The sequence below is a fragment of the Nothobranchius furzeri genome, unplaced genomic scaffold (assembly GCF_043380555.1).
Source record: "Nothobranchius furzeri strain GRZ-AD unplaced genomic scaffold, NfurGRZ-RIMD1 Scf020, whole genome shotgun sequence".
In the NCBI taxonomy this organism is placed as follows: domain Eukaryota; kingdom Metazoa; phylum Chordata; class Actinopteri; order Cyprinodontiformes; family Nothobranchiidae; genus Nothobranchius; species Nothobranchius furzeri.
This window is the reverse complement of record NW_027223037.1, coordinates 3,870,593-3,883,350: the sequence shown is the minus strand read 5'-3', so window position 1 is coordinate 3,883,350 and position 12,758 is coordinate 3,870,593. Positions and strand designations below refer to the sequence as shown.

At 41.5% G+C, this 12,758-nt stretch overlaps 1 protein-coding gene across 2 annotated transcripts in view; it reads right to left on the bottom strand.

Moving 5' to 3' along the window:
* LOC107395552 (serine/threonine-protein kinase 32C) overlaps positions 1-12,758 on the bottom strand; it is a 147,942-nt gene that overhangs the window by 21,605 nt on the left and 113,579 nt on the right. For both annotated transcript variants that reach the window (XM_054734243.2, XM_054734244.2), the window contains one exon: positions 5,627-5,800. In XM_054734243.2, the coding sequence (XP_054590218.2) occupies positions 5,627-5,800 (174 nt within the window). The remainder of the gene's footprint in view (positions 1-5,626; positions 5,801-12,758) is intronic.

Here is a 12,758-nt window from a genome sequence, read left to right as displayed (position 1 = left end):
GAAAAAAACTAAAAATATGAACGTTTAATTCTCCCGTGACTGGAGGAGTGAAAAGATGCGCAGCAAGAGTTTTATTTGTGGACGGGAATGACAGGAAACGTGGGTTTAGAGGTGGGGAGCACATGAAGAGGTGGGAGAATGAGAGACAAATATGTCCGTGTTAAAAGTCTCTTATATACACAAAAAACACAATATAAACACACTATCTTGGACCGATACATGACAGGATACCACAGAACAGCACTACGTCCTCTGTTGTCCTGCCGGGCAATTGCTTTGCAACACTCTCAGGAGGCGGAGAAGTATGAGAGCAAAACGCTTCCGTCAATCCGTGCGTGTCTGTCCCTTGTGGAGCTGACGGAGAAGCATAAACCAGGCTTAACCCTAACCCTGTGGAGGGAGAGATGGGAGTTTTTTAAATTATATCTAAACACACACACTTGTGGATTGAGCAAAGGTGAATCTTTCCTAACAGATATGGAACAAATATCCGAGGATAAGAGCTGATTCACTTAGCAGCAGGAGGTTCTTTTGTCTGAAGCGAGTTATGAACCACGTTTGTTTTTTAAAATGATAAATCTGGAGGTCTTATCCTGTGAGGCTCACTGTGAGCTTGGCGGGGAGTAGTGATGCATATATTTATACTGCACATACCTCTGTCCGGGGGCCTAAAAATAGCTGCAGACACACATCAGCAAGGCTGCATTCAATCCTGTGTTCAGATGCAGCTCCTGAGCCACAATAAAAAGCAGGACGGACTCCACCATTACAGAATGGGGAAGGGGTCACCTGACAGGTAAGATCTTCGGACAGGAGTGGACCTCCAGGACAAAGAAGGGCTGCCATCTGACCGGGCGCAGTTTGAATCACTTCTGCATTCGTCCTAAGTTCAGGTGAAATCAGTAAAACTAGAGTCTGGAGCAAAAGTCTGTCTATGTCCGGCTCAGACTGAGAGACCATCTAAAGGCTCAGGAACCCTCAGCAGCTGTTCTGGGTTCATCAGCTGATCAGAGTGTGAAGGTTGAACCTTTTCACAACAATCTGATTATCTGAGATCCTGAATGTGGGGATTTCATCAGCTGTATGCCATAATCATCACAGTTAGAACAGCTGCAGGCTGAAACATCTGGATTAGCCTGGAGTGAGTCCGTCTCACCTTTTAGGCTGGATTACTGACAGAAATCAAGTTTTACACCATATTCTAGTTTTTCCTGTTTCACCTGTAAAAGACGATGCAACACCATGACACATTTGGACTTGGAGAATCCAAACTGAGACGTCTGTGAATATTTTAGTAAAACTTTTCAGACTGACGGGGGCGAAACAGAAACTGGCGATAAAAGGATGCTGGAATTCTGACTTATTTAAGAATTTATTATCATAAAACTAGTTTGGGAAAACTAACATCTATCAGCAGGATGGAGGAAATGTTAGGCAGAAACTGGAAAAATATCCCAACAAGCTGACAACCGGATAATGAGCAATTCCTAAAGTTTTGGGCAGGACCTTGTTCCTCGGCTCTTGTTTCCAGTCAGCCCACACGGTCGTGGGGTTTATTTTGGCTCCAGCAGTCTAGCTGTGAAAACGGAGGCGGATTCACGTTCAGCGTTCCCGAACGGCATCTCGGAAGGTCGCAGGAGGATAGAACAGAAAGATTGTGTAACTTATGAAGCTGTAAAATGAAACGTGCCATTTGTCTGGTCTTATCTGGTTGATTTCATGCATCTCTGATGAATAAATTAGGGATCTGTGAGTTTTGATGGAGTTGTAGTCTTCGTCACAGAAGACGAGGTGTGAGTCCCTCAGCTTCAGCTGGAGATTCCATAAACATTTTAAAAATGACATCTAAACAAATCTGGTCTTTTCTCGCAAACGAATAAAAGAGGTTTTATTTCTCTAATCAGGATGATCCTGGATGTGGAGTTGGTGGGAAAGTACCTCCTCACAGAGAGGATAGAGGAGCTGATGGATCACATCACTCTTCAGTGTCCCACTGAGGACCAATTCCTGAGGAGCAGCACATGAAGGAGGACCAGATCCTACCAGGTATAATACCGCTCAGCCCTCCTGGGAGCACTGAGGCTCTGACCTCTTGCAGATGGGATAAGGATGAGCAGCCTAGCTTTCCTCTGGAACAGTGGACCATATCTCTGTAGCTGGGAGGGTCATGGGAAGCTGAAAAAGACCAGATTGTGTCCTGGAGGCCTTTTAAAGGGACTTTGTGAGATGATGGGTTACTATGGAGTCCCACAGCATGTCTGAGCAGCAGATAGAGCTTCATCTGCAGAAATGGTGGCAGCGCTTGTTCGTCTCACTGATCTGAGCCAAAAACTGACCGTCTGCAGTCCAGCCGTCATGGGCACTGGATCTGGATTATGACTGACAAAGGAGATCCTGGACACAAGGACCTGGAATGATTGTTCTTCACGGAAGGTTGGTTCAACCTAAGAAGGGGTTGAGGAGCTCCATCTTCTAGAGGGATCTGCTGACAACTGAGATTATTCAGATATCTGATAAGGAATTCCAACCACAGGAGATTTTCCAGGGACTGGATGCTGACCCGGAGCATTTTTGATTTTGCTGGGAAGGGTCTGGGCTCCCCTCCTGGATCTGACCTCAACTTTGGGTAAACAGATGAACAGAGAGTTTTTTTAACCATCCGTCATTCCCAACCATCTTACATCCCATCAGAGGAAAGATCTTCAATTTGCCTCGATCCCGGTTTCTGTTCACAAATGATTTCTGTTATGGAAAAATTTATGTTTATTAATTCTTGATCATGGACTCAATCAACTGAATATAAATGTATTGCTCTGTGCCTCTCTGCATACCCACTCATTCAGACACACCCACACAAGACACACACAACCACACACACATTCTTGACTTCCCACACACAGACACAATCTCTCTCTCCACTTCCATCTCTCTATAAAGCTGGACGGACACTGTGCGACTTTTTCACTCGTAGCACTCAGCTTCAACTCAAACTGTACGACTTCCTCGCAGGGCAGATCTCACGAGTCATGTGCTCACACTGTACGACCCAGTTCTCATGGCTGCTCACACTGTACGTCTGGTAGCAACACGTCGGACCTGAAAATATGCTAAAAATAGCAGTTTTTACTCAACACGTCAGACTTTTTTGTCTTGTTTTGCCTGTTGTCCTTCGGGAGTGCTGCAGGAGGACACACAGGGGTTTATGGGGGTTGGATGAGGAAAACGAAATAAAGAAAGTAAATCTGTGTTTTGCGATCAGTTTAATTTGACATGAACACGACAAACACGCTTTCTTGACAATCTTTGTGAGTAAAAAAACGTGTAGAAATAAAAACGAACAACGTGTGTTATTAGGGAAATAGCGGGCGAGCGGTGTTGATGCATGATTGCGCATGTGCCGTGAGCGGTTCTGATACTTTTTGGGTCGCAGCTGCTCGCAGCGCCGCTTCAACAGTGTGATACCCTCACGAAGGACGAGCAAAATAACAAAACACGCCAGAAGTCTGTGCGAGCTCACAATTGCTGATTGGTAGCTGGTCACGCGGTGTTAATCGCCTCTCGTAACCCCCTGCACACTACACGACACTCGGCGCAAAACTCGCCCCGATCTTGTGGATTCTCGCACGAGTGGAAAATCGGCTCGAAAAAGTGAAAAAGTCGCACAGTGTAAGCCCGGCTTAAAAAACTCTGTGACCAGATGTTCGGTGCATTTTGCCTCGTGCATCTTGCCACAGTTATAACTGTTTGACTTGTCTGCTCATTGTCTCCTTCTCTCTCCGACCACAGGAAATGGGTTATTGATAAACATATTGATAAAATCCATGACATAATTAGGTCCTTCGAAAGCCGGGGTCCCATCGCCTCGCGGCACCAGGAGCTGACGCCGGAAAACTGTAGACAACCTAGATCTCCTCCGGCGCTGTGCTTTCACTGGGGGTCAGTGTGAGGATCTTGACGTCGCTGGGGGGTGGGGGTGGGGTGGGGGTGGGGGGGGGGGGGTTGGATCCACGAACTACTCAAGACCTGAGTGGAGAGATTCGGTGAGACAAGTTTGTTGTTTGTATTTGTGGTACAGAGAGAAAATCCTAGGTGACCAGAGAATGAAGTGGTGTCGTCCACCATGAATAGGATGGTTTTGACGGGTTCTTTTGAATGCTGTCTGTATTGGCTTGGTTTTCTGCATTTTAGCCGAAATTAGAAATGCAACTCTGGTGTAAGAAATAGATGGTGTCGTCCGCCTTGAATAGGATGGTTTTGACAGGTTCCTTGAATGCTGTTTTGGTCAGAGAGAAAGATCAACAGATTCCGGGAATGCTGTAATTTGGCTTGGGTTTTTGAGCATTTTAGCTGGAGAATTAGAAACGTGCTCTAGTTATCTGTGTTGTTGTTTGTTCTTAGATTTTGTCTGCTTTAACTGTTGTTCGAATGACTAAGAGAGTGTCTGGACTTGCTTATTCTTGTAGAAAGAAGGATATTGCAACTCATTTGTACATATCTCCACACATCTCTGACCACAGTTGGTGGTCAGACTTTTAATCTGGTTGGCTGATAAGCGAGCCCCACTGTGGGTGGATACACAGTTGGAGGGCGGATTCGTAAGCCCGAATCTGACCTCATGCCGAAGAAGACACGGTGTGGTATCTATATGGGGGGGAAAAAAGAACTGAAGCTCACCACTGCTCTCTACTTCCTGAAACAGGAGAGCCAGAGCTTTTTCCCCAGAGAACAATTCACATGGCATTCTTTTGTACTAGAGACCACTGCAGATGTGTTTAAATATGAGTGAACTTGATCTTTAATAAAGTGTCTATTATATCACCCAGCAGGTAAGAATATTAGGTGTTGTTCCTCATGAGCCACAACTCGTTTGGACACCGCAGGATGAAATTCAGACGTGAATCAAACTTATTCCCAGTGTGATTCTGGCTTTAGTCGGTTTATTTTTTCATTTCAGCTTAAATTGGCAGCTCAGGAGGTAGAGCAGGTTGTCCAGTTATCGGAAGGTTGCTGGTTTGATCCCGGCTCCCACCAGAGAATGCTGCTGTTGTGTCCTTGGGCAAAAATTACCAGGGTCTTACACCAAAATCGTGTGATTTCCTGTCTAGTCCTATATTAACTGCAGAAAACGCCTGAAAACTGCCGCATTATGGCTGGTTTGAATCATCCCCATAGACGCTACTGGATTCTCTTTGAAGCGGCAACGTTCCGCTGCCGTTCCATGCCGCTGAGGCTGCCAGTATGCAGTAGGCTTTAACCCACCATGCCTGCAGTGGTCGGAGGGACCGGTGGCGCCAGCCTCACCTCTGTCACTGCGCCTCAGGGGAGCTGAGGCTATAATGTACCTGAATGACTGATTGTGTTATAAAGCGCCTTGGAGGGTTGCAGAACCCTAAGAAAGCGCCATGGAAACACAGGCCATTAACATTTACCGCATGTAAATGTTTCATGTTTCATATTTTTAGTGTTGGACAAAAATTTGGTTGAACTCCTCATGTTTTTTTAAGATGTTTTATAAATAAATAAGATTAAAAGTCTGTGTTTGGTCTGTAGTCTGGTTAGGTGGTGAAAACCAGCTAAAACAGGCAGGTGGGAAACCCAAAGCAGCTGAGGGATGTGACGTAGGTACCTGTGGATGATGTGTTGGCTCCGCAGGTAGTCCAACGCCAGGGCCATCTCACACAGGTAGAGTCTGACGGCGTCCTCGCTGAACTGGACGTTCTGCTGCAGGTGGTAACGCAGGTCTCCTCCCAGCAGGAGGTCAACCACCATGAACATGTCCTCCTCATCCTGGAATGAGTACCTGGGACAGCAGGACAACTGGGACTCAACCGTGGCATCGATGTGGCAACAAACATGTGCACACACACACACACACGCACACACACACACACACGTAAAGCTCATGCAAAAGGACAACATGCCACCACGGTTCTACGTGTGTTCTGTTGAACTCTTTCATTGTTTCTTCTCTGACTGGATCATTTATCTGCTAGGTTTAAAGACACTAAATTCCTACGTTTTCATTTACTAACTACTTATTTCACTTCAGCTCAGCTCAGATTCTGGTGAATCCCGATTGCAAATGGAATTTTTAATCCTGAATCCCCTTCCAGCCTCATCTGGTCAGGAATTTTAAAGCGTTTGATATCAGCTCCGTCAGACATGATCAGATGATTTAGTCGCTTTTCCTCAGAATTTATTATTGTTAGAAGAATCTGAATCCAGTCATCTTGAGTCTGAATAACAACTTTATCTAACTGATTAAAGTTCATCACACACGGGTGAATTTCATCTCCCCACCTGACCCATCCCCTCGGGGGGCGGTGAGCTGCAGCAGCGGCTGCGCTCAGGAACCATTAGGTGGTCTAACCCCCTAGTCCAACCCCTTAAAGCTGAGTGTTCAGCAGGGAGGTGTTGGGTCCCATTTCTAATGCTTTTGGTATGACCCGACCGGGATTTGAACCCCGCGTTCCCAGCCCCAGGGCGGCCACTAGGCCAATAAGAAGGTCCATTAGTAGTTATTATGGGGTAGATCTCCTGAAGGACTCTTGTAGGAAACTTCCGGTTGTTGTAGAAAACATAATTTTTCTAGTTTCTTGTGTTTTTCTTTTTTTTTTTTACCCGTAAACTGAATATTAATGTCTCACAGTTGTGATTTTAAGTGTAAAGCAGAAACTTTTCTTTAAAATGAGAAAAAAAACTTTGAAAAGAAAAACTTTTTAAAAATAATTTGAACAAAAATTTAAATTTAAAAAACATTAAGAAAAAAAATATCCTAATAACTATTAGAGTCAGCCCCTGCAAAAAAAGGTCCCTTGTTTATAATAATGTACCATAATTATGGATGTGGGATCTGCTGGACGCAGCCTGTTGGATAAAAAGATTGTTTTTTCAAACAGAGTTCATTAACCTTACTCACATTTAACGTGGTAAATATGATTTTGTCTGAGAAACATCTGGTGTTATTAACCGGCCCCTGCCGCAGGGGAAAATCGACCTTGTAAGTCTGCAGTTCTATTTCCACAACAAATTCTCTGAACCTGGGAAAGTTCAGTGTCTGTGAAGGAGAAGGTTGGGTCAACTTTCAATGTGTGTGTGCTTTGTCATCTGTGAATAAAACCTTTTGATGGGCTTCCGCTTGTTGAGAGACTAAACCGACCTCCCTGGTGTGTGAGTGTTTCTTTAATCTCTCTGGTTTTGCAAAGTCTGATTATTGATTATTTGTGTTTATTGGTAAATGGTATTAATAACAATATTATCTCTAACCCCCCTTGTGTGTTTTGGACTTTCTTTGAGGTACGCCTGGATTAAATGAATAAAAATACCCAACACAGCCGACGCGGTCGGACGGACCGAAGGAGAAGGAAAAGTTCTTCCCGACAGCCTGGAAACGTAACTAACCTCCATAATTTTCCCAACAGCGGCAAAAAGAAAGGAAAGAGCCGACAGAGTCTTAATGAAAGCTGCTCTTTTTTTTTTTTTTTATTTATTTATTTATTGAGAACCTCATTAGCTCACACCATAGTGTGGAGCTATTCTTCCTGAGGTCTCTTTCAATTTCATTACAAATATTTAACAAAACACCCCCATCCCCATCCCCACACACAAACACACCCAGCAACAACAAACTCCAGGAGCTCATTATAATCGTACCACCTCAATTGCTATAATATACCAATAAGTTACCACACACTTCAGAGTTCATGAAAAATCTAAATAGGTGAAAACGGAGAGTTTACACAGAGCAATAAATAACTATATTCAAGAATCAAAAATCATATCGCATCACATCCATAACAAACAAAAATTATAGAAGCTGTCATATCAGTCACATTTACAATTCACTGTGCAAAATTTACTGTTGTGTGAACAAGAAAAGCTTTAACTTCTTTTGAAAACATCTTCTGTTGTTCTCTAATAACAAAAATCTCAGTATGGCATTCCATGCAACCATGGCTCTGTAATAAACTGCTCTTTGCCTTTGATTAGTTCTGCAGCGCGGTAGTGCGCACCTTATGTCACTTGTCTGTCTCGTCGTGTAATCATGATTGTCTGAAAAAAATGATAATTTGTCATAAATTATTTTAGGTATTTTTGTAGTTATTATATTTCTTATAAATGTGATCAGTGAATATTTTAATCTACATTTCACTGTCAACCAGGCCAACCTATCGTGCATTATACTTACATTTGTTCTATAATTACAACGCAGAACAATTCGTGCAGCTTTATTTTGTGCCACTTGTAACTTATTTAAATTCATTTCACTTGTATTAGACCAAATAAATGATGCGTAATCTAAATGAGACAGTACTAATGTTTGAACTAAAGTTTTTATTTGCAAACGAGGAATAAATTTACAACAATATTTGATCGTGCCCATACTTCTTCCAAGTTTCAGCAGGACATGATTTATGTGACTAGTCCATGACAATCTAGAATCCACAATTACCCCCAACAGTCTTGCTTCTTCTACCTGCTCTATCGCTATGTTACCTAGCTTCAAATGCAGTCTAGGTGTCATCTGTAGTGTATATGTATTCCCCACTATCATGCATTTAGTTTTTTCTGCATTGATTTCTAGTTTGTTCATTCTAAACCATTGTGTAACTAAATCCAACTCCTTTTTTAAAATATCATTTAATTGGCCTTCTGTTTGTGCTGATGCAAATAATGTTGTGTCATCTGCATATATAGCCATGGTTGCATGTTTTAAAATCAAAGGTAAGTCATTAATAAAAATAGAAAACAAAAGAGGGCCCAAACAACTGCCCTGTGGCACTCCACAATCTAACTGACCCGTTTCAGAATAACTGCCATTAAAATAGAAGTTGAATTTGCGATTCGTTAAATAACTTTCTGTCCACTTAATGGCGGACGACTGAAATTTATAACGTTCTAATTTTTTTAATAAGATTTTATGATCAATCACATCAAAAGCTGCACTCAAATCTAAAAATATAGTACCAACTAACTTTTTATCATCTATTTCTTCTAACCAATGATCAGTAATCTGAGCAAGTGCAGTAGTAGTGGAGTGACCCGCCTTATATGCATGTTGATAAATTGTGTTTAATCTATTTGTTATAAAATATTCTTGTATTTGTTCATATGCTACGCTTTCCAAAAGTTTGCTTAATGCTGGTAGCAAACTTATTGGCCGACTATTTTTACCAGACAGTGGTTCTCGGTTATTTTTGATTAATGGAATTACTTTAGCCTTTTTCCATTGGGCTGGAAAAATACTTCGATTAAAACTTATGTTAATAATATGTGAAACTGGCAGTAAAATAAAATCTGCCACCAATTTTAGCAATCTTATATCAATATCATCCATTCCAGGGGGTTTATCTTTACTATTTAAGATTAATTTTTTAATGTAATCCTCTGATACCTCCATAAACTTAAACTCACAATCTTTCATTTGCATGATATCGTCCTTAATTCTTTGATAAGATGTATTTTCTTCTTTTCTCTCCTCCCTGGTATTATTCAATGTTTTAATTTTATTGATAAAAAACAGTTTTAAATAATCAGCTATTTCTTTTGGTTTGGTTAAAAAACCTCCATCTGCCTCTAGAACAGTAGGTGCCTTCCTTTTTTTAACCCCCAAAAGCTCATTTAATGTACCCCACACCTTTGCATGATCTAATTTAGCTTCTATGATTCTTCTATGATAATATAATTGTTTTTTATTTTTATTCAGTTTGGTTACAATGTTCCGTATTTTGCGATATTCGCACCATGTTTCCAATTGATTTGTTTTTATTGCTTCTAATTTTAATTTGTCCCTCTGCCTCATACGTTCCTTAAGTTCTTTATCCAGCCATGGAGAAGCTACATTTCTTACTGCCTGTTTCCTCATCGGTGCATGTTTATTCATCACCTTTGTTAACAAATTGTCAAAGATCTCTACAGCTTTACCCGGATCCTGCTCCTTTGTTACATCTTTCCAATGTATGTTTCTTATTTCTTCTACAAAATCACTCTCTTTAAAGTTTTTAAAAATTCTTTTATATATAAAGTGTTGACCTTTTGGCACCTTGACTTTTCTTTTAATAGCAACTAAATTATGGTCACTGCATCCAACTGGAACAGAAATTGCCTCAGAACATAATTCAGCCATATTAGTAAAAATTAAATCAATACACGTTTTAGAGCAGACACCATTATTTTTAACCTGCACTCTTGTGAAATCTTTTACAACTTGTGACAAATTAAAAGTATTAGCAAATGAGGTTAATTTACTCTTTAATGAGCAATTTCTTGATTTCCAATCAATGTTTAAGTCCCCTAATAGGTAAATCTCATTTCCTGTGTCACAAACCATATCTAACATTTCACCTATTTGATGGAGATACATTATAGCAGCATCCGGCGGTCTGTAGCAACATCCAACTAAAACAGATTTCAAATGAGGAAATTGTAACTGTAACCAGAGTGCTTCCACACCTGTAATTGTGAACTCTGTTCTTACCTTAACAGGAATATGATTTTGAATATAAAAAGCAACACCACCTCCATGTAAAGTTCTATCCAATCTAAAGAGACTGTACCCATTTATGTCTAATAAAGAACTATTTATTGTCAAATCCAAATGTGTTTATGTTATTGCCATTACCTGTAAATTATACTTTTCTACAATATCTTGAATATCATCTATTTTATTCCTTAAACTACACACATTCAAATGAGCTAATTTAAACCCTCCTTTTTGCAACAACATTTTATCAGCCATTGAAGATTCGTTTAGAACTTCTTCTACCGGTTTTTATAATTTCACACTGAGCTTCCATTATTGCTTTTATCCCAACACCAACCACATTCACACACACACACACACACAGTCACAAAAATCTTTAACGTTGTAATGAAAATACATTTCTGCTTCGTTCTGCCAGCTCATGACATAATCTTTCAAAAATAAATCATTATGTGGGTTCAAACAAAATTAACCATAGCGAGATCTACAATAGTGCTCTCAGTCCAATTCTTGAAACGTCATCTTCACGCCTTTTAGCTCTTATTTAATTGGTATCAATTGTCATTATTTCTTAAGTCCAGGCTCAATCACAGTTTTATAGTACATCTCAGCCTCACTTCGTTCCTGAAATTTTTTTGTCTCTCCTTTAAAAGTTAGGATCAGCGTAGCTGGAAAGATCATACCGTGTCTCACTCCTGCGCTCTTCAGTTTAGCTCTGATCTCCCAGAAACCGGCCCGTTTCTTTGCCATCTCCCTTGTCAGATCCGGAAAAATCTTTATCTTCATTCCTCGTACTTGTAAGACATGTTCCTTTTTCATCACCTCTATAATCTTCTCCTTCATTGACAACTTTTGCAGGTGCACAACCATCCCTCTTCCACCCGCTTTGTTCTCTTGTCCAATCCGGTGCGCCCATTCCACTTCAGGCTCAGACGCAAGCTTTCCTTGAAATAAATCTTTAAATAGTTCATTCATATAAGCTGTTGGCTTGCCTTTTTCCACCTCATCTGGTAATCCAAATACACGGAGATTGTTTTTACGGCTATCCATTTCAAGCCGCTCAACTTTCCCCATCAGCTCTGCATTTTTCCTCTCCAGTGTTCCGCACTCCGCTTCCAACTTTATTATTCGGGTATCCATATCAGACAAGGTTCCATCTACTTCGCCCAGTCTCCTTACACAAGTTGAAATGTCATTCGTGATGGTATTAAGTTTTTCAACCACCACACTCATCTCCTCCCTTATTATCAATCGTATCAGTTCTGACAGCTCCTTGCTTTCTTGCGCACATGCCATGTCACTTTGCACCTGCGGACACACTTCCACTTCGTAATTTTCTTTTTGTTGGCGCGGCAGTTTCGTTTTTTTCGAGGGCATGACACTGCCAACAGTCTTATCTTTCAGATCCACCAACCTTTAAGTCGCCTTTTCCAGATTAAACACCACAATTTGAACAAATTGTCAGAGCTCGGCGTTTCCCCGTCCTTATTCCTGACGCATGCGCATCGCACACACTCTTTACTGAAAGCACCTTAAATGAAGCACTTGTGGTTTACTAAACACATCCATCAATCAGACCCACTAATCACACAAATCCATTAAAGCGTCCGCTCCCGGAACCATGAGGAGATTTTCTACACCATCCTGACTCCCAACAGTAGAACATACCAATCACTTTAAAGCAGATCCAAGAAACATTCTCTGTTGTTTCTGAGCCAGAAAGTCCACGGACGCTGTGATTGCTCATGTTTGGGTGCACTTCCCTGCATTCCTCCCTAAGGGAGGAAAATTTAAATCCATCTTTCTTTCTGGGACAGAAGAAACAACCGTTCCCAGGTCAGAGGGCAGAGGGAAGAAGAGGAGTCCAGACCTTCTTCTGGGAGACACATGATGCCTCCAGCAAGCTCTGGGTCATCCCTGACCTCCTTTCCTGGAAAACCTCTAGGAGGAGGTGCCCAGGAGGCAACTTTGGATGAGGAGGAGCAGCATCTCACCACTGAGTGCCCTTTTCTTACGGAGGAAGATCATTTCACTACTTGTATCCAGGATTTCGTTGTTGTGGTCCTGAACCACATCTCATAGCCCCATGGAGCAGACCTCATTCCTGAATATGGAGCCTGGATCCACCGGTCCATTCCACCTCCACTCAAGAACAAGACACCAAGGTACTCAAATCCCTAAACTTAAGGACAAAGACTCATTCCCAACCCAAAGGGAGAATTCCAGGTAATTCCAGCATTAAATGCAACGTAAGTCCTGATTTGTAACTTTAGTT